This window comes from Astatotilapia calliptera, chromosome 3 (genome assembly GCF_964374335.1).
Source record: "Astatotilapia calliptera chromosome 3, fAstCal68.1, whole genome shotgun sequence".
NCBI classification, from domain to species: Eukaryota; Metazoa; Chordata; class Actinopteri; order Cichliformes; family Cichlidae; genus Astatotilapia; species Astatotilapia calliptera.
The window spans coordinates 50,358,467-50,377,365 of NC_137424.1; the positions used below are offsets into that span (position 1 = coordinate 50,358,467).

Here is an 18,899-nt window from a genome sequence, read left to right on the forward strand (position 1 = left end):
GTCATGGCAGAAAACAGCTGTATCACACACGTGATAAAACTGGAAAGAATTCACTTTCAAGGCATCTGTGAAAACTGCTACAAGCTCCTTTTTAATGTTTCTTCACCTTAACACTTTATTCCAAGTGTCGCACATGCCACGTGGACTTCTTTGTCATTTTGGAGGTAAAACTTCACAAAGCTGAAGAGTTATGGTAATGTGAAGTGCACATGGAAAAATCTAGGTGGATTTCATTTTTCTGTCTGTGTTCAGACAGCAATACCTTATAAATGCTTTGTGCTACCCTGATACACCAAAATCCCCATAAAGCTCAATGTCTCTTCTTTCCAAAACAGTTTGAATTTTGTGTCTAGCACCAGGTAACAGAGTAAAGGTCATTTAAAGAGCGCTTACAAGATATTTTTGCATTCATGGCATTCCATATACTCAGTTTCTTTGTCTTAATGAATAACTCAAGAACTATTCAAGATAACTTTTCAGCCAATAAGCCGAATCAGGAGGACTGCAGGTAATCACATCTTACCTTCCTCTTACCATTGTTTTCAGCAAATAAGACTTGCATAACAAACCAGTTCTCCAGGAGTTAAATCGTGTGTGTAAGTATGTCAACTTCCATCCAAGATCTTTTTCATTGCTTGAGGATACGGTCTGAAGATATTTTTCACTGTGAAATTAATATCAGTTTTCTAGGGGAGGTTTCAGGCACTTTTCAAAAACACGTGTACGTTACTTTCCTAGTGAAAATTAACAAACGTCTCAGCTCAGGCATGGTTCGATGGCAGGTGGCTCAGCAGTCACTTGGCAGCGTTTCCATTTCAGAGCGGAAGTCTTCCCTTAAGGGAAATTGCAAACAGGAGCTTTCAAAAGTGAAAGTATTCAAATTTGATAATATCTCGCAGAGCAGGTAGTTGGCTATTTTTATCTTTAGTGGTCTGAGTGCAAACAAAAAGAAAAGGAAGAAGATTAATGCATTACGCTTCTAACATCTCTAGGGTTTGGCTTTTCATTCAGTCCTTATATTTCACCTTGTATCTTACGCCTCAAAATTATTACTTTTTGTTTATTTTTACTGATCTAAATGCATTTCTGTCATTCTGTGTTTGTCATGGGTTTAACGCCAGCTGGATGCCAGGCTCACAACAGAAAGGACTGCGTCTACTAGAGCAGTGGTCCCAACCCCCGGGCCACGGACCGATACTGGTGCGTGAGCCGTTTCGTACTGGGCCGCTAGAGTTGAGGCTTGGTGCGAAATTTATGGTTTTCAGGGTTTTTATCGTGATTTTTTACTTCATTTCTATCATTAAATCGGTTTCCCTGGAGAATTTCCTGTGTATTATAAATAAATCTTCTGTTTTTTGGTACCGGTACTGGTTTTATGTTGTTGTATTTATCCACGACACCTTAAATGCTGGTCCATTAAAATATTGTCGGACATAAACCGGCCCGTGTCGCAAAAAAAGGTTGGGGACCGCTGTATTAGAGGAACTGAGCCAACCTAGATTAGACAGCCATTACTGTCAAATGGGATTATTTGATACAAAGATAGACACTGACATTTATATACTTGCTACTGGTAACATCAGTCTAATTGCCTTTTTCTGCACCACAGAGGCAAACCCAAGATAATAGCATCTGTCCACATTTTATATATTGATACCTACCATTTACTTTAAATATTTTGGTGCATTCAATAGCACATGTATCTACTAGTCCATGATACAGATGATTCTGACAGTTTCAGTCCTCCATAACTTCTGTTACTGCTTATGTTTCTCCTGACCTTCCTCTTTCATCTCATGCGATTTCTGTCTTACTTTCTCCGGCTATTTCTCTTAGCAGTAATGTCCTTGGCTGTGTGAACAGTGGGAGTAATACAAGGCAGAGGCACCGCCGAACCAGTGATAAATCTAATTCATCGCTCCACCACAATCTCATTTCTCTCTTGCAGTGTGTGTGCGTGTGTCTCCGTCTGTCTGTGTCAATGTGCAACCATGAGATATCCCGCCTAGTAATGGCGCATACAGCTGCTTGTGCTCTCAGTGTGCTTGTTTCTTTCTTAGAATAAATGTGCTTTCATACCCTGCAGGAGAGAAAATCTCATATTGTCACCATGTGAGAGAGAAAGACGGAGAGAAAAGGAAGCAGAAAGGAAAGGACCGATGGTGGGAACAATGACAGATAGGCTCACGGTATGGATCATTAACAACAGGAGATGCAGGGGAAAAAAGAAGTATAGCTGCGAGAGCGGTGAGGACTGAGGAAGAGGAACAACACAAAAAGAGAAAGATGCAAAAACTACATCAACCACAGGCTCTAGAGAGTTGACTTGAAAGAAAACCAAAGAGCAGACGGTCCCTTGAGGAAGTAGAAGAAAGAACAAAATGCACCAACAGGAAGGTGTAAAGGTCTCTTTCCACTGACCCACTTGACACTTTAGAGATAACGGTGAGGTGTAACCACCATGTTCCACCAATCAAGCTTATCCGTGGTTGCCACAACAATGCCGTCACAAACCGTCAGTCGAGGAGCTAATCAGAGCGGTTTTGTTTGACGAACGCTAACAGCATTGCAGCCCAGGGTATCAGTAAAGGACAACCTGAAAGTCAGACCCAACACAGAGAAACTCGTCAAGCCTAATGACCCCATCCCCAAACCAGGGCCTAACATTTGGCTAGGTTAGCTTACTATCCTAAACATCCCAAGCGCATGAAACATGCAGGTTATATGGAAAACATTGAGAAATTGAGTTGATTTAGAGCTGGCAAAAGCTAACGTGATAAGCGTTTCAGCAAAATCAGATAAAGTAAAGTTCAGTCTTCTCCAGCAGATGTTCAAATGCAAATTCAATCGATTTGCCTACATTTGCCAATTTATTCTGAAAAATGTTTTACATGCTGTAACTACCATTCGTCCCTTCACCCACAGAGATATATTTCAACCCCCCATTTAACAACAATTAAAAAGCAACTTTTGCAAACCTTTTTTATCCACCGAAGGAAAAAAGAAAACCTACGCTCCTCTAGTCTGTCATTTCTTTCCACTTACCTTATAAGCAGATTGCTGCCCCTTTCTGAGCCTACTTCACTCGGAGGTCTCTTCCTGTTAAAAGCGAGTTCTTCCCCTTTGCTATCACCAAGTCCCTGCTTCTTAAAAGCGCCTTCAGACAACTGTTGTTGAATAAAACTCCATCTATCACTATCTGTCACTTGAACTTCCCACTCATTCACTTCTCTTTGAATTTCCGCTGTCCGGCTACAAGACCAAGCAACTAAATTCTTCAACAGTCACACCTACTGCTAGAGTTCGCGATGAGCTTAATTTTGTGTATTTAAAACTGAGCTACGCAAGCATCCCTGGTCTTCTGCTACTTATTAATTGCACTGAGTCGTCATTAACCTTTGATCACCGTGCAGAAGGAACTAGTCCCTACATTAAAACAATAAAGAGCCCGACCAATTTATCTTTCCCAGGTAAAGTTTCCTTAGCTTTCCTGACTGAGTCACACACCTGAGCACAGTGGGTGTCACACATGCCATAAAGCCTCTTCAAGCTAATTCAGTGTACGGACTATATTGAACTGCACACAGGAACATATCGGCAGAGCAAACAGCACACGTGTGTTTCACATATAAACAGACATATGTGATATTCAAAGGTCACAGTGTCTCCTCTCTTCTCCAGCTGAGCGATGTTGTCACACAGATCACTCTATTCATTAGAGCAAACTAATCACATCACAACAATCATCCTGGCACACGCACACAGACAAACACTCAGAGGAGGGCAGTGAAGTGGATATGCACACTGAAGCACATTAACACATATACTTACTCATCTGCGAAATGCACACACACACACCCGGAGCTTTGAAGGGCGCCCACATCCACACAAACATCCGACTGAATCAACCCTGATTTATTTCTCCCTTCATTTAATTCTCTAACAGACCACACACACACACACACGTCTGTCAGCCTCCGTCCTGCATGAAAGACTGACCTTCAGTGTTCAGTGTAAACACTCAATCAACAAATCACTGAAATTTGGACTTTCTCCCAGACAGCAGAGCGACACGAGTGACTCGACCAGTATTCTGGCGTAAACACAAAGACTGCTGCACAAAAACTTCCTGCAGTTTTATTTCCACTCGGTGAAATGAGCAATACCTGAGACTGTAGGAGAAGACGGACACGGCCAATCCCAAACAACCCACTTCTCTGTGAACTCCACACAGAAAGGCCAATACCTTAACAGTCACACCTACTGTCTGAGTTAATAGTTAGCTTCATTTCTGCAGCTGCGTGGACATGAAAAGGTAACAATATATGTTTGGTAGTTTGTTCTGGAAACCAGGAGCTGCTAAAGCCAAACTTTCACACCTATAGAGTGGACACAAATAGAGACAGAGTGATATTTTGGGGTTTCTTTAAAGTATCAAACTCTAAAATCATTGAAGAGAAAAGCTAACTGTCCTAACTTTTATGTCATTTAACTGTTTATCCAGTACTTAGTTACTTTGGTGTGGTATGAAGAAAATGTCAAGAATGATGTCAAGAAAAGTTTGTACTTTTAAACAAGCAGCAAAGAAAATGCAAAGAATCCATCTGACAAACTACAAAAAAAAACACACACAGACACACACATTCCCACAGTCTAGGACTGGGCTTATCTGGCTGTTGGTGTTTGCCTCTCACACTGACCTCTTCCTCAACCAGCCGGCTCTCCTCCGCCTTACCAAAGTGAGCCGACTCCAGATGGTCCTCGTGGCTGAGCCACTTGTCGTCACCCTCCTTCCCTCGCCCGAACAACAGGGGCGCAATGCAGCACCCACCGCACCTACACAGCCCCAGCATTTCACTGAAAACCAGTCTTATCCTCAGGACGGTGGTAAGAAACTTTTACTTCCTTTCTGTGTGCTATCTGGATTCCTTCCTTCCCATCGTTTTTCCCTTCTCCTTCTTCTTATATTCGAATGCTTCCTTCTTTTGTCTACATAAAAAGTTTCACACTAGCGGTTCTCTCACACAATGCAATTCTACTTCCTCTCTCGCAAACTTCCCTGTGGCAGGTAACCACTCCCCCCTCAGGTGTGCATGTGTTTGAGCAATTTCCCCCACCCCCGCCTCAGACGTAACTCCTGAGAGGTGAGGTGGAGCGTGCAGGTGTGCGTCTGCGTGTTCATGTAAGGACAGGCCGACTTCCTCCAGGCTAAAAATAGAACCGGAAGAACCTGTCTGGTCGGCAGTGACAACACACACAGACACACACACATGGTAGTTGCTATTCCTGCTGATTTAAGGCATCAAATTCATTTTACACACACACGCACATATATCAAGATGACGGGAAGGTTAATGGCACGCCGCTGTGGTTTATAAGAGAGCTGGAAACGTCACTGTGATCACACAAACTCACGAGTTGCCAGCCTGCGTGAGCTGTCCTGACTCTGTGTGTCTGCGTGTGTGTTTTTGTGTGTGTGTGTGTGTGTTGCTCTGCGCTGCCTACGCGCTGTCATCGGACCGCTTTCAGTGTCAGATCAGCATCTCATCTGCCAAGGCAAATTACAGCAAGCGTCCGCATTTGTGCGAGCGCATATGTAAGAGTGTGTGTGTGTGTGTGTGTGTGTGTGTGTGTGTGTGTGTGTGTGTGTGTGTGTGTGTGTGTGTGTGTGTGTGTGTGTGTTTTCTGCCACTCGGTATATCATTCTGCCTTTAATGAGCAGCAGCATGCTGTTCCCAGCAGACTCACTCAGTGACACCAGCTCCCTCTCCTCCTCTACTTGTCTTCAGTCCCCCCCTCCAGAACATTTTCCCACTGCTGATCTAATTCAGCATCAGGTCAAAGAGCTTCATTAGCAACTTTAAATGATTTTAATGTAACATGTTCTTATGTTCGTTAAAAATAAATAAATACCAAGGACAGAAAAGAGCTAAAGGAGGGACAGAAAGTCCTCTTTTACAGCAGGAAGAAAACAAGTTCCAGTCTTTTCTCCAGTGTCCTACTGCAGTCCGGTCGTTAAGTCACTAGGCCCAGTCACTAGCCGTGTGTTAACAACACAAAAGCCATATTAAACGCAGACTACTTTAGGCCCGGAAGTAGGATCCGTCACGTCATCACTGAACAACCGGATAACAGATAAGAGCCCCCAAAATATAATAAGGAGATACACTATAAGACAAAAAAGTACCAAAAGAACCTCCAAGAGCTGTTCACCCATAAAAACCCATGCCAAAATACAATTATTTTACTCGAGCATAAAATAATGCGCTTTTGATTATCGCACGTCTAGATACGATAGGAAAACACATCAAATTCTGTTAAGCACAGTAAGACAGCCTCATAGCCTTCATATATATGGACCAATCATGCTTATGAGTGTAGTTAAGGCCTAATTTTGAGGCAGGAGAATCCCTGCAGTTATTTAAATGTTACGCTCATCTACTCATGTAGGCCACTCTCTGAGCAACATTAGCAGGAGTCCCATTTGTTTCAGTGAGACTGAACTGAGCTGGTAATGCACGAGTGCCCTCAGGTTGGACGTGGCTCAAATGCCATGTAATCTAACATAAGCAGCACCAGTAAAATCTAGCGGAGGAATTTGAAAAGATCATCGAGAAACAACAAAACAAAGACTTACTGATCACCCAAAGCACGTTAAACCACAAGCCACATGTAACCACACCTCACACCATGGCGAACACTTCAGCCTTATAAGTGATGGATGGACAGTACAAATCTTGCCCCGTGAAATTCACAGTAATCTGTACGATGATGTTTTTGCTTAAAAACTGCAAGTGGCAGCTTCGACGTGCGGAAATCGACTGATTTCAGGCGTTGAATACACTGATAAACCAACCATGTGGGATCACGGGGCATCCTTGGTGGTGCCTTTAATCTGAAAATTCCCTGTTTGAATGACGTGTTTCCTTAAAGTTGTGTGCACCAGGCTTTCACGTATGTTTTTATCTGGGTGGGATTTATAGCAATGTAACATCACAAAAATTGCTTTGAATTAAAGTTTTGATTTTATTTCCTTCATCATTTATGGATTTTTCCCCCTTTTTTCATTATCCTAGAGCAGAGATGTCAAACTGGTTTGACCTCACGGGCCACACAGAGCCCATTTTACCTTCAGTAGGTGAAGAAAATCCCCCTTTCTGTCTGTGTAAAACTGTTTAACCATATTACATCCTTGTGACAGCTTCACATAAGATGAAATCAGCACAATTTCAGCAGCATGTCTCAGTTTTCTATTAAAATAATGCTTCTGTAGTAAATGAAAGAAATCTGTCAGCATGACTAAACTGTAAGAATTATATGTGCAAAATTTAATTCTTTATCTATTACTTAGTTACTTTGGTGTAGTATGAATGGCTATGGAGGAGATATTTACCAACAGGAATCTGTAAAAATACAGTTAAAAATATTAAATCTATGCACGCCTTCACTTTTTTTCAAAGCTGTCCAGTGGGCCGTATTGGGAGTCATTGGCAGGCCAAATCTGGTCCCCCGGGCCTTATATTTGACACCCCTGTTCTACAGTATCATTGATCACTCTTTTGAAAATACTGCAATAAATTTGGTGCAGAAGAATTAAAAGAGCTGCTTTCATTAAAAGAACAGATTTTTTTAAACAATCCCTGTTCAAGATGCCCAAATGTGAAGATTATTCAGCTGTGGTCTTACTAAACACTGATCAGCAGCTGTTTATTCATGAATAAACAGAACGCGGGTGCTTTTTTTCCCCACGACTAATTAAAACAGTCTCAGGCTGGCTGCTGCAGACACAGAACCACCTGGCCTTTCAAATATGGCCATGTTTTTGTAATCATGAGGCCACGCCGTCCCCGGGACGGACAACACCGGAATGCCAAATGCAGCTCGGCTCCCGTGTCACTGCCTTTGGACAAGCTGCGGTTATTTTTCTCCTCCAGCAGATGGCAGACTGAGAAAGAGATGAAGGGGGTGGTGGGGGAAACGGCGGGGAAGAAAAGGTGACGGGTGCACGGGGAGAGGAACTGCAAAGGGTTTGGAGTAAGGACCGAATGGAAACATTAAAGATGAGAGAAGGAGAATGGTGCAGTAATCTGCAGCACATTTGGCAGGACTTTAACTCGGAGCAGCCTCCCAGCTGTTTGTGTTGGCTTTTTAACACACACACGCACACACACACACACACGCACACACACGCACACACAAACACGCACACACAGGGTTTCTCATGTGGACATGCAAATCCCCCTGTGCACCCAACAAACTCATGTTTCTGGCACCACCCAGTTGGAGTTCGACACACATCCAACACAGACACACATCATCAGGACTGACACACAAGCAGACATCTATGGAGGACCAAAACTGCCAATGACAGGAACAAGACGTGAAGAAATAAGGAATGACTCGACAGAAAAGCATCAAAACAAGTATTTTTTTAAAAAGTTACTTAAATTCATAGATTTGTTTTAAATTTCTTCTGCATTTGTTTTTTTAATGAATTACAAAAGTAAACATATATGCCATGAAATACATTTAAAATATTATATTTATAATTTGGTTTTTATTTTATTTTATTTATATTACCTTTTTTTAAAAATAATTTATATAACTATAAATAAAAATGGAAAGTAAAAATTAAATTTTAGCATAACAAATAATTAAATAGATGTATTTTTAAGAAATGTAAATTAAAATGTAAATAAATGTAGCTACACCTTATTTTGACATCTATATATTTTGTAAGTATTTAAAAGAATAGACCCTCACTGGCCAGTTTTTTAAGTACAACTTTTCAACTGGTCACTAACACAAATATCTAATTAGCCATTAACGTCACAGCAGCTCAGTACACTGACGCATGTGGACGCAATTAAGACAAACTGAAGGTCAAAACCAGCATCAGAACGACAAAGAAAGGGGATTCACAGTGAGTGCCTTTGAATGTGGCATGGTTTTGGTGCCAGACGTGCTGGTTTGAGTATTTCAGAAACTGGTGACCTGTTGGGATTTTCCCCACACGACCATATCTATGCTTTACAGAGAATGGTCTGAAAAACAGAAAATGTCCAGTGAGCTAAACGGTGGGTGGGTGAAAATGCCTTGTTGATGTGAGAGATTAGAGAAATCTTATTGCAATGAAGGTATGCAGAAGAGCAGCAGCAGAAGACCACACCCACCCACCATTTACTCCACTCTGTCAAGAACAGCAAATGTTTTCTTCAACAGTTGGATGGTAGGGTCAGAATTTGGTGCAAACAAAATGTAATCATGGATCCAGCCTGCACATTTTCTTGGCATATGGATGTGCAGCCAATAAATCTGCAGCAATGCAGTGTGATGCTTTCACCTCAACATGGGACAAAACCTCTGAGGAATGTTTCCAGCAACTTGTTGAATCTATGCCACAAAGAATGGAGTTCAACATGTAACCAGCAGATTGTACCTAATAAAGTGGCTAGTGAGTGGAATTTCAGGTATTAAGTCGCGTATTTATTTCTACATTTATTTTTTTGGCATTTACAGACTTCCGTAGGCAACCTGGATCACCCCAATGCTGTAAAGCCCCACCCAGCCGGCACTCAGAGGTCACTAAAACAAATGCAGCGTATCATTAGCACATAACAGCTGACCCGGGTCTGTTGTTGTTAATTATACTTATTTTCTCTCTCGCTCTCTCGCCGTCTTTATTTTCTATTTTTTTTGCTTTGTGACATTTGAAGTTGGTGATGCAAAGGCATGTGGGGTTGCCACGGCAACAGTTCGACTTTCAAATCAACCTTGAGCGTTGGAAATTTAAGGACCAGCGCGCAAACAGACAAAAAAAAAAAAGAAAAAAACAAAAACAGAACTTGCGCTCCTTTTCACCTGGACGTTTTCTCTTCAGTTAATCAAACAGGAAGTAAACTAGGCTTCCTATGGGTGTGTGTGTGACGTTTGTGTGCGTAAGGTTGCGTTACCTCACCGTCCTTAATAACTTTCATTATGCAAGCAATTTTATTAAACGGTGCAAAGAAACGCGGTTAAACAGATCATTTGAAATAGAACAGCTTGCATCATCTGTTATACATAAAAAACATCTGACCACACACACACACACACACACACACACACACACAGAGGGAGAGTCAGAACAAGGCGTGGGAGGACTTTGCACCATGGCGACCACATCCTCTCTCATGTACCTCTGTGTGTTTATTAATAGACACAAACACGCCAGTGATATGTGCAGAAAGCAGCCAGAGAGAAACTCTCGTACACTCTGTCGTACTTTAGATGGACAGATGGAGACAGCCAGACACAACACACACACACACACACACGCACGCACGCACACACACACACACACTCTTTCTAACCCTCTGACATACACGCATGCACACATTTCTTCAGGTTTAGCCCAGTTTTCACATTTTTATGTTAATGTGTCTTTGAAAGATCATCCAGTTTTTGGCTTCTGCCCGTGAGGTTTGTGCACTGAAGGACACATAATCTGCTGCTGGTGATGGTGACAGGAGGAGGAAGAGAAGGGGGGGGTTTCCCAGGAGCATATGGACCAAATCTGGCCCTGATGCTGTATAATCCTCGCATACATACACACACATAAACACACACAAGCGAACAGATAGGTCTCTCAGCCAGAAATAGACACACATTGACAGAGAGATGGAAAAAAGGTGCAAGGCTCTCATAATGTGCCGATGCGATTAGTGTGCTCTTCCTGTTGTTTAGATTTGTGATGTTAATCACTCTGGTGATGGTTTTTTTTGTTCTGCTGTCGTTAGAAAAGAATTATGCAAATAAAAGTTTTACATTTGGGTAAGACGAGAGGAGGTTGTGATGTAATTCAGGTAGGGGAAGAAGGAGAGGAGTGTAAAGACAGGAGGAGGTAAGCCAAGATTATCTATATGGCCATGCATGTGTGTGTGAACGCACTGGTGATTATCCGTGATGATCACACCGTGCTGTTTAATCTGGTCTCAAAGCATCCAAAAAACATCAGATTGGGGGGATGTGTGCACGCCTTTGTGTGTCAGTACATTCCTGTGTGCGTGTGTCTCCGGGGGACCCAGTGTGCATGTAAATGTGATAAATTTCAATAAATCTAAATAATCAGGGTGTCCATGTGAAGATGTGCATGATGTGTGTGTGTGCTCTCAATTCCTTTTCCTCTGGCAGCTTTACCTCAGACGCACACATACGCGCGTGCACACATGCAGACGTTACACTGACTTATTTAGTTTTGTAGAAGCTCTAACTCTAAACCACATGTTCACCCTTTAAATTAATGATCTGAATTAATTTAATGAAGGAAGCAAAGTCCCCGCAGCTTGTGTTTTGTGCACACCTGCTCACACATGATGAATTATCCACCCCTGCAACCTAACCTTCGCTTTTGGTGTTCGCCACAAAAGGCTGGACTTTGGAAGGAGGCAGCAAAAGAACTCCAGTGACTGGATCTGTGTGAGTAATGAAGCCAACCTTTGCTTCACGTTTGGTCTGAACCATAAAATAAATCTTATTTTAACCTGAAAGAAATGCAGGTCCTCTAATGGCCACTTGTGGCTGGCTATAACAATGAGTTAGTCCTCATAGACTCTAACGTTTTAACTGACCAGTAAAATGACTTTGACCTTACACACACAGGCATCAAGACCTATTAGTGAACATTTAGCAACTGCAAGACGCTCGGTGTGATTCCCAACCAGTTACAAGGCCTTTCAGCTAAACCCTAATTCACTCAAGACTAGAGTCCAATCAGTGACTGCCCCTCAACCACAGTTTGATGGAGGCAGTGTGTATTCTGCAACAAGCTGAATAAACGAAGGTTGAATGCTGAGGTTTATTTATTGGTGTTGTACCCAATACCTGCTCGCAGTTCCTTTGGTCGCTAGCAGATTGTTGTGGTTGTCCATGGTTTGCATGGAAGATGCCAACTTGTGTGCAAATGCTCTCCAACTGCTAGCAGGGCGAGAGTAAATCTGAGAGCACAACGCAAGCTGGAAACAGAAAATGTTTTGCTGCAAAGTTGAAATGCAACTTTGTTTTTGAGTCCTTTGAAATGTATTGGCTGTAGGAGGGATGTACCACTTTTACTTTGAAGGCGAGTATTCTCGATTTCCTGTTTGTGTTGCACTTTGTGAAATGTGATTATTTAGCAAGTCTTTGCAGACAAGTCGAAGTCTTCCATGGAAACTATAGGCAACCACAGTAAACTGCTAGTGACCAAAAAAATCACGAGGTTTCCGGTGCAGCATCCTCTTTGCAGCCAGTTTCAACCATTAGCCAATCAGTTGGGGGTACTCAGTATGTTTTCCAGAGGGGTCACCAACCAGTCTCTGGACCCGTGTGACTGAGGCTTTACTTAGCATTAATTACCAGCTTTATTTAAAAAAACACCACGATGGCAATACCCAATAGCTTAAAACTGTCACCTGAAGCTCTGACTCAAAGTGAAGACCACTGAAATGTCATCACATCCCAAAAACATGTTCTGAAACTCTCAGTGATCCTCCCAAAGACAGACAGATACAAGCACACACTCACACATCAGTAATCAGACAGAGATAGAGGCAAAAACCAAACCGTCTAGCTTTCTCTCTCTGCGCCAATGGCTGTGCTGTCGTCATGGGAGATGAGTGATTTCCAACCCATGGGGGCTTTTCCTGTCCTCTCCACTCATTTCCCGACAGTCTCATTCAGAACATAATTGCTGCAGTAAACTGAATTGTGCTGCGCTCCAGCAAACGCTGCTGACAGCTATTAAAAATCACTTTAATTTCACAATTATGATCAAATACAGATCTGAATTCTTCTGCCTCATGGGAACAGTTTAGAACTACTAGTACAGGTAGTACTGCAGGAGTACAGAAACACTGCAGACGAATGCATACATTTTAATTTCTTTGCATCTGAGCAAAGTAACCTGTTTTATTTTATATATGAAAATCAGATTTTCCAGTACAATTTATTGAATCCTTACTATGCTCAGCATTTACATACACCCAAACATTTACCACCAACCACAGACTTTACCACCATTTTATTTAAAGACTTCTGTGTGGTCACCTGTTAAAACTGAAGATAAATGATTGAAGCTAATTAGATTCTGCGTAAATAAAAGACTCAACCCCCCACACCTCCATTTCAACCAAAACGTCACACTGTGAAGTGTGAAGGATTCTTCCTTCTTCACTTAAGTAATGTTTTCACTCAAACACAAAGCACCGAATGAATTTCTCATTGCCCAGAATGACTAAAAGCTAGCCTCATGTAATTTCCATATATTACAAATTAAAGAATAAAACCACCAAACCAAGTGTTTTTTAAGCTAGACTGCAAACTCACTGAACCCAAATTTTAACAAGTGTCTTAAAAAAATGTTCAGATCAGTTACATGTAAGTGGAGATTTCTGGTGTGTATGAAAAAAATAATAAATGATATATGTTAATTATAGTTATTATATTAAATTACTCCGATATATTATAAGAGTCATGTCTTATACTTATATTTTATACTAGTTTGATATATATATATATATATATATATATATATATATACATACATACATATACACACACACACACACATATATATATATATATATATATATATATATATATATATATATATATATATATATATATATATATATATAAAAGAAGCGCTTATTCTCGAAAAAGTGGTTGCAGGAGGTGAGCTGGCTTCAAACAAATGGCAAACGGCATATTCTGCACCACATCTCTGTGTGTTCATCATTTGTTTGAAGCCAGCTCATGACATGACATTTCTATCTGAATATATCTCTAACTAGGGATGGGTATCGAAACCCGGTTCTTGTTGAGAACCGGTTCCCACTGTTTCAATTCCTTGGAATTGTTTGCCATTTTTGCAAACATTCCCTTATCGATTCCAGTCGCCCTGAATGATGTCACCACGTTGCAGAGCATCATTTACCTGGCAGGAAACATGGCGGCTCAAACGCTCAAAAGTTTGATTATACTTTACGAGAACGGATGACAACAAGGCAACTTGCAATACTTGCAAAGTAGATGTTTCATTTAAGGGAGGAAACACTACGAATATGCAAAAGCATTTGCTCACTAAACACGCAATGACCTTAAATGAATGTCGTGTTTTTAATTCCGCTCCGGACTCGTGAATCTCAACCCAGCAGCAGCGGTAACGTTTGCACGTCCTCTCCCGTTAATGCGGCAGGTAAATAATCAACTAACAGTGCATATTATGTTAGCGCGATCTGCCTTATTACAAGACCTGCCATTACTGTGCATTTAGGTGACCGTGATGAGAGAGACAGAGTCTGGATCAGATGCTGGCAGCTCTCGCTGCAGTCTACCGGTAGCGTCTCCTTTCAGGCCAGGATAGACGAATGTCACCGAGCAGTGACTAAGTTTGTGGTCAAAGGCTTGCACCCATTTGCCACAGCAGATGCCCCGATTTAAAGTGAATGTGTTTAATTGTAGGCAGGACATTACTGGATATTCTTGTATAATTGCTACAGAATAATTTATGTTATACTTTGTTATTGCTACAGAAGAACATTTATTTTATTATTTTACATTTACAAATTTTTTTTCCTGGGGACCCTGTGACACCCCATTGAAGAGCCGTAGGCTGTGGATCTCTTAAGATCTCACTGTTGGGTTTGTAAGGCCATGTTACTCCTAAATTTCTATCTTGTTCAAAGAGAAGATATAAAACAAAGTTCTAAGCTAATCGACCTTAGTGTTCTCCTTTTTTAAAAAGAATCGATAAAGAATCGAATCGTTAAACAGAATCGAAACTGGAATCGGAATCGTGAAAATCTTATCAATACCCATCCCTATCTCTAGCTCTAACCAATGAGAATAGGTCATTTTGTTTTTCTTAAATTCCTTTCCCAGATTTTGGCAATAAAGAAGCAAATGAAGAAAATTATAAAGAAATAAAATCACGTAACTGCCATACATAAAAATTAATTTACAACTTGTTCAATAAATGTAAGCTTTCCTTTTTTTAAATTCCAGGTAGGTCTCGGTAGGTAGGTCTTCTATAACTTTAAGCGTCTATGATTATTATTTTTTTCTAATGCAAGTTTTCTGACATTATTGAATATGGAAATGAGTAAAGGGGGATGCTTTGTGCAATTATCCAACACATAGTTTGTACTAGTGTATATAAACACCTACATTTGTATTTTTGACATTTTCTTTTCACTACTTTTAAAGAAGACATCAATTTCAAAATTGTCCCGTGTCTGAGGGGGAAAAAATTGTCTCACCTAACTTTTTCTGATTTACACTTTGAACTCCAAAGAATAAAGAACATATTAAAAAATACTCTTAAACATTCCTGTCGAAGTCATGAGAGTTTGTGAATTCTACATAAATATTAATTTGCATCTTGAATTAGTATGCACATAACATAATGCAGTAATTATAATAGCTGTAGGAATTTCATTATGGCATATGTATTACAGTACTGGAGGCTCTACAGTGTTGTCTATTTGAGGACATGATTTGAGGACACGCATGATCTGACTTTTCACTTTACATGTATATTCCAGCCATGCATGGTGTCACAGGAACCAAACGGCCTCGACACTTTTTATTCTATGCAACATTTTATTCTCCACACGCATTGTTTAACTACAAAGGGCCTGCAGATGTGAAGTGGTAGGTGGGATGACTGCATAAACACACGCTGTAAGACGTGAGCGATTAGAGCACAAAGAAGAAACACTTGTTTGTGCAGCTCCAATTCCTCCGCACCGCTAAGTGTGATAAAAGAGCTCCGAGCCTCTGCACTGGTTCTGTGACTGCAGCCCAGGGTCGAGTCACTCCGAATCAAATCAAACAAGATGAATCAGAGGACCTGTCCCGTCACTGCAACATGTGCCCGCGTCCTCGCTGCTGCTGATGGAGATTCATTCGCTGTCTAAATAAAAGACACAGCTTTCCCTTTAGCTCTCATAAAAATTCATTTCAGACTGAGCTTATTGTTTTTCAGAGCAGTTCTGATACATATTTGAAGCAGATGGTTTTAATTTCTGCTGCTGGAGCTGCAGTGCAAAAAGAAAACTATTTGTTTTCCGCTTAAATCGACTCTTATGGAATTCATAACTTTCTTTAGAAAAACTAAAGAAAAGATAAAATTACAGTCCCATACACATAAGTGATTACAATGTCAACAACCCAAAACAGTGAAGCATGGGACCTTTAAGAAAATTTTCCATGAATCTAAGAACTGATAAAATCGGATTCAAACTCCTTTCATTTTGATACCGAATGGGGAGGCTAGTTCGGTAAGGTGTCAACTTACTGGGTCAACAGACATTAACAACGTCACCACCTCAGCCAACCAACGTTAACAAGACCAAAGTACAAAAATGTTTCTCTCTCCTTCCTAAAAGTTTCAACGGCCTAGAGATCAGATATAGTGATTGTGTGTGTGCATTTGTTCGTGTGAAAAAAGAGAGATGGTAATGATGTATATGCATTCCTGTCAAACCACAGGAGAGATATGATCAGCAGACCTGAAACCCGTAGAAGCTTTTAACAAGAAAAACGTGGGTGCAAATCAACCAGTGATTGAGGTGTCCATTTAAAAATTAAACATCCGGTTTTTCAAGAAAATAAATGAAGGAATTTAAAAAATGGCCACAGACTGTGTCTAAAAGATAGATGAAGCCACTGTGATGTCACCTACTTAAATAAATTGAATTGAATTAAATCATAATAACCTGTCAATCACAAAGTAGACATGGCTCAAAGCATACCCTGCATTATTATTTAATATATACTCAGTCGGACCATGTTTCAATAACTGTACACTATGCTGTATTTATGATACATGACGCTAGCAAAAACCTCATCAAGGAGTCGCCCCCTGCAGGCCCTTACAAATAATGCGTTTTTTCAACACTGACTTTTCACACTCGAGGCTACGTCCATCTTTTATAGACAGTCTATGGCAAGGACTCTCAGAAGTTACTCAGTAGGTCAGCTTACCTATGGAGCCAAACATTTCAGTCACCGTGTTAATGTGAATTGTAACAGAAACAAAAGTGAAAACATGAACTCACAGGATGGTGATGCATAGTGGCGTCTAAGGTGTTCAAATCAGCATGAAATATCTGTTTTGGGAAAAAGCACAAATTCACCTCAAAGTCTATTTTAATAACTGGTCAAGAGGTTTCAATGATCAACTGATCTTTACTAGAGCAGGGAGAAAGGTTTTGACAGCCAAGGAAACATAGCTACTGAACACAGGTTAGACGACCCTGGAGTGTGCATACGAAAAACAAGTACAAGCGGCTTCGACAAAGTGGCAAAAAAAAAAAATCATATGAAGACATTGATGAAATATCAGCTAAAGCAGCAACTATTACTGTTATTTTCAAGTGCGGATTTGCAATTAGTCTGCATCATCTACACTCGCCAACCAGTTCACCTGCTCTTTAATGTAAATATTTAATCAGCCAGTCACATGGCAGTAGCTAACTGCATGGTGAAGACGAGCTGCTGAAGCCCAAGCTGAGCATTGGAACGAGGAAGAAAGGTGAATTTAGTGACTTTGAAATTGGCATGGTCAAAAAGCCACGATCTGCTGGGATTTTCCCACAAGACCATCTGTAGGGTTTGCAAACAATGGTCTGAAAAAGACAAAATACCCAGTGAATGGAAGTTTTCTGGGTGAAAATGTTTTGTTGATGTCAAAGGTAAGGGGAGAGTGGCCAAACTGCTTTTATCTGCTCAAATATCCACTTATTGCAACCAAAGGAGACAGAAGAGCATCTCTGAAAAGCAGCAGAAGACCACACCTACCACTCATGTCATTTAAGATGAGGAAATTCAGGCTCCAATTCACAGAGGTTCACTAAAATTGGACAACAGATGATGAATCTCGATTTTGACTACGACATTTGGATGGTAGGTTGAGAATTGTAGTGGTCCAGTGGTGCTGTAATGGTGTGGGGGATGTATTTGCATCATGGGCCTTCAGTCAGCAAATCTTTCAGAGGAATGTTTCCAGGATCTTGAATCTGTGCCACGATAAATTGAAGTAGTTCTGAAGACAAAAGAGGGTCTAAGCCCGGATTTGCAAGGCGTAGCTAATGAAGTGGCTGGCAAGTGTAAATCTGAAAGCGCTAGTGCTATAGCATGGATTCAACACAATAACGTGTCATATTCTGTGGGCAAGAGTCCAGTCTTGGTTTATATAAAGGTGGAAGTAAAGTCCTAAACATAGCTATTCCTTCTGTCTCGTCTTCTTTCCACATTGCTCTGTTTCTACCTCTTACTTTCTTTATTCCTGCTGTTTAAAGCTCTTGTTCTTCCAGTCTCTTCCTCTCACTCCATTAACTCTCATTCTTTGCCTTGGATCAATATCATGCTTCCATCTCATCCCCCTCAACAATTCCTCCTCTATCCAGGCCTTCTGTTTACTACCCAAATCGATACCTCCTCCTACTCCTCATCCTTTATTTTTCACTCTGATTTCTTCTTCATGCCACCTCCAGCTCTCCAGCCTCTTTCCTATTTTTAATCGCCTACAGTCTTCAGCCAGTTTTGGATCATTGTTTCATGTCATCTGCGTTATAAGACGCCCCTTCTGCAGTCATTCCCACAACTCACCGTCAGTGTTTTTCCTCCTTTCATCTTCTCCACTTTCTCCTCTATCAAACAAACATTTCTTCTTCATCTACTCGTCTCATTTTAAGATTTGTGAGGCCACCTTTCATTCCTTATTTGCTTTGATTGTGGATCTTTTCATCTATCACCACAAGAAAAAAAAATCAAACTTCATACTTGTTGCATATTTCGCTTTATCACAGCATAGCTGTAAAACTGATGACCAGGGAGCTAAATTTGAATGCAGCTGAATAACTTACAACAACTTGGCT

The 18,899-nt window shown here is 40.8% G+C and overlaps 1 protein-coding gene across 8 annotated transcripts in view; it reads right to left on the minus strand.

Annotated features, from left to right (window-relative positions):
• LOC113019099 (diacylglycerol kinase delta) overlaps nt 1–18,899 on the minus strand; it is a 94,482-nt gene that overhangs the window by 36,486 nt on the left and 39,097 nt on the right. The window contains exon 4 of one of the 8 annotated variants that reach the window (XM_080291804.1): nt 17,079–17,129. The exons of 4 other annotated variants lie outside the window; for them this stretch is intronic. In XM_080291804.1, the coding sequence (XP_080147930.1) occupies nt 17,079–17,129 (51 nt within the window). Of the gene's footprint in view, nt 1–3,045; nt 3,535–3,831; nt 3,975–4,700; nt 5,078–17,078; nt 17,130–18,899 lie in introns of those variants that run through there. 3 more of the 8 variants (XM_026162621.2, XM_080291828.1, XM_080291833.1) reach the window with 3 other exon arrangements.